The sequence below is a fragment of the Zerene cesonia genome, chromosome 11 (genome assembly GCF_012273895.1).
Source record: "Zerene cesonia ecotype Mississippi chromosome 11, Zerene_cesonia_1.1, whole genome shotgun sequence".
Taxonomy (NCBI): Eukaryota; Metazoa; Arthropoda; class Insecta; order Lepidoptera; family Pieridae; genus Zerene; species Zerene cesonia.
This window is the reverse complement of record NC_052112.1, coordinates 1,282,182-1,283,188: the sequence shown is the minus strand read 5'-3', so window position 1 is coordinate 1,283,188 and position 1,007 is coordinate 1,282,182. Positions and strand designations below refer to the sequence as shown.

General features: G+C 40.1%; 1 protein-coding gene across 1 annotated transcript in view; it reads right to left on the bottom strand.

Annotated features, from left to right (window-relative positions):
* The window catches only part of LOC119830495 (receptor-mediated endocytosis protein 6 homolog), a 28,686-nt gene that overhangs the window by 19,375 nt on the left and 8,304 nt on the right, over positions 1-1,007 (bottom strand). Inside the window, exon 8 of the mRNA XM_038353539.1 lies at positions 67-226. Coding sequence (XP_038209467.1) covers positions 67-226 — 160 coding nt within the window. The remainder of the gene's footprint in view (positions 1-66; positions 227-1,007) is intronic.

Sequence of the window (1,007 nt, the reverse complement as noted above, 5' to 3'; positions counted from 1 at the left end):
GGCCCTAAGGCTCTAAAAAATAAATAGGGCAATTGGTCTAAGAAAAGAAGAAACCAAGGTACTGACAATATGTATTTTTAGACCGACACCGGAGAGCAAAGAGACCCCCGAGAATTGCGGCAACAAGCGCGGCATACTCGGCAAAGTGCCGAAACCCAGGATACCTAGGAGCAGCGAGGAGAAGGAGGGGAGTGCACTGGAGCCGCCCGAAGTGATGATGATCAAGCTGGCCAACGTTGATGAACAGGATTACGTAGGTGGGGGTTTTGTTTAATCGTAATGATAAATTGAAACAAATTATTGAAACAAGTCATTATATCCGTATACATATTCTTTTTTATATTTTTATCGTCACTACATAATATAAAACAAAGTCGCGTTCCGCGGTCTTCCTGTCAGTATGTTTAGATCTTTCAAATTACAGAACAGATTTTTTTGGGGGTTTTTAATTAATAAAGTGATTCAAGGAAAAAGGGAGGGGTAATGGAATTTACCCACAACTTGAACGCATATGAAACCGCGTGCAAAAGCTAGTTGTTGTATATAACACACATTTACTCCATTCCATCATTATTTTCTTTATAAGTATTCATAGTTTTCTCAATGCTTTTATACTGGGACTGAACGAAGAAGAGTTCTGTTTAATATCATAAAGTTTTATTCAGCAATTCAGTGTGTGAATACACACTGTGCTTTAAAATGGAAATTACATCCACAGGTCTGGTGCCAGAATCGAAGGTTCTAGAATGTTATTACGGCGGCAGCGAGGCTGGAGATACGGAGGACGCGGCAGCCCTCCCACCGGGACCAGCTACACCTGTACAGAAACGTACGAGGTAATGCGGTTAAAGCAAACTGGTCTTTATTTCAATGCAATAGGGGTGTATTAACATGCATTCTGCGTACAATCTGTATGGAGAATTGGTATTATTTTTTTTAACACGCTTTTATTAGCTTCACTTGTATGTTTGTATGTATGTAACTCACACCCGTTTTTCTCCCACTTC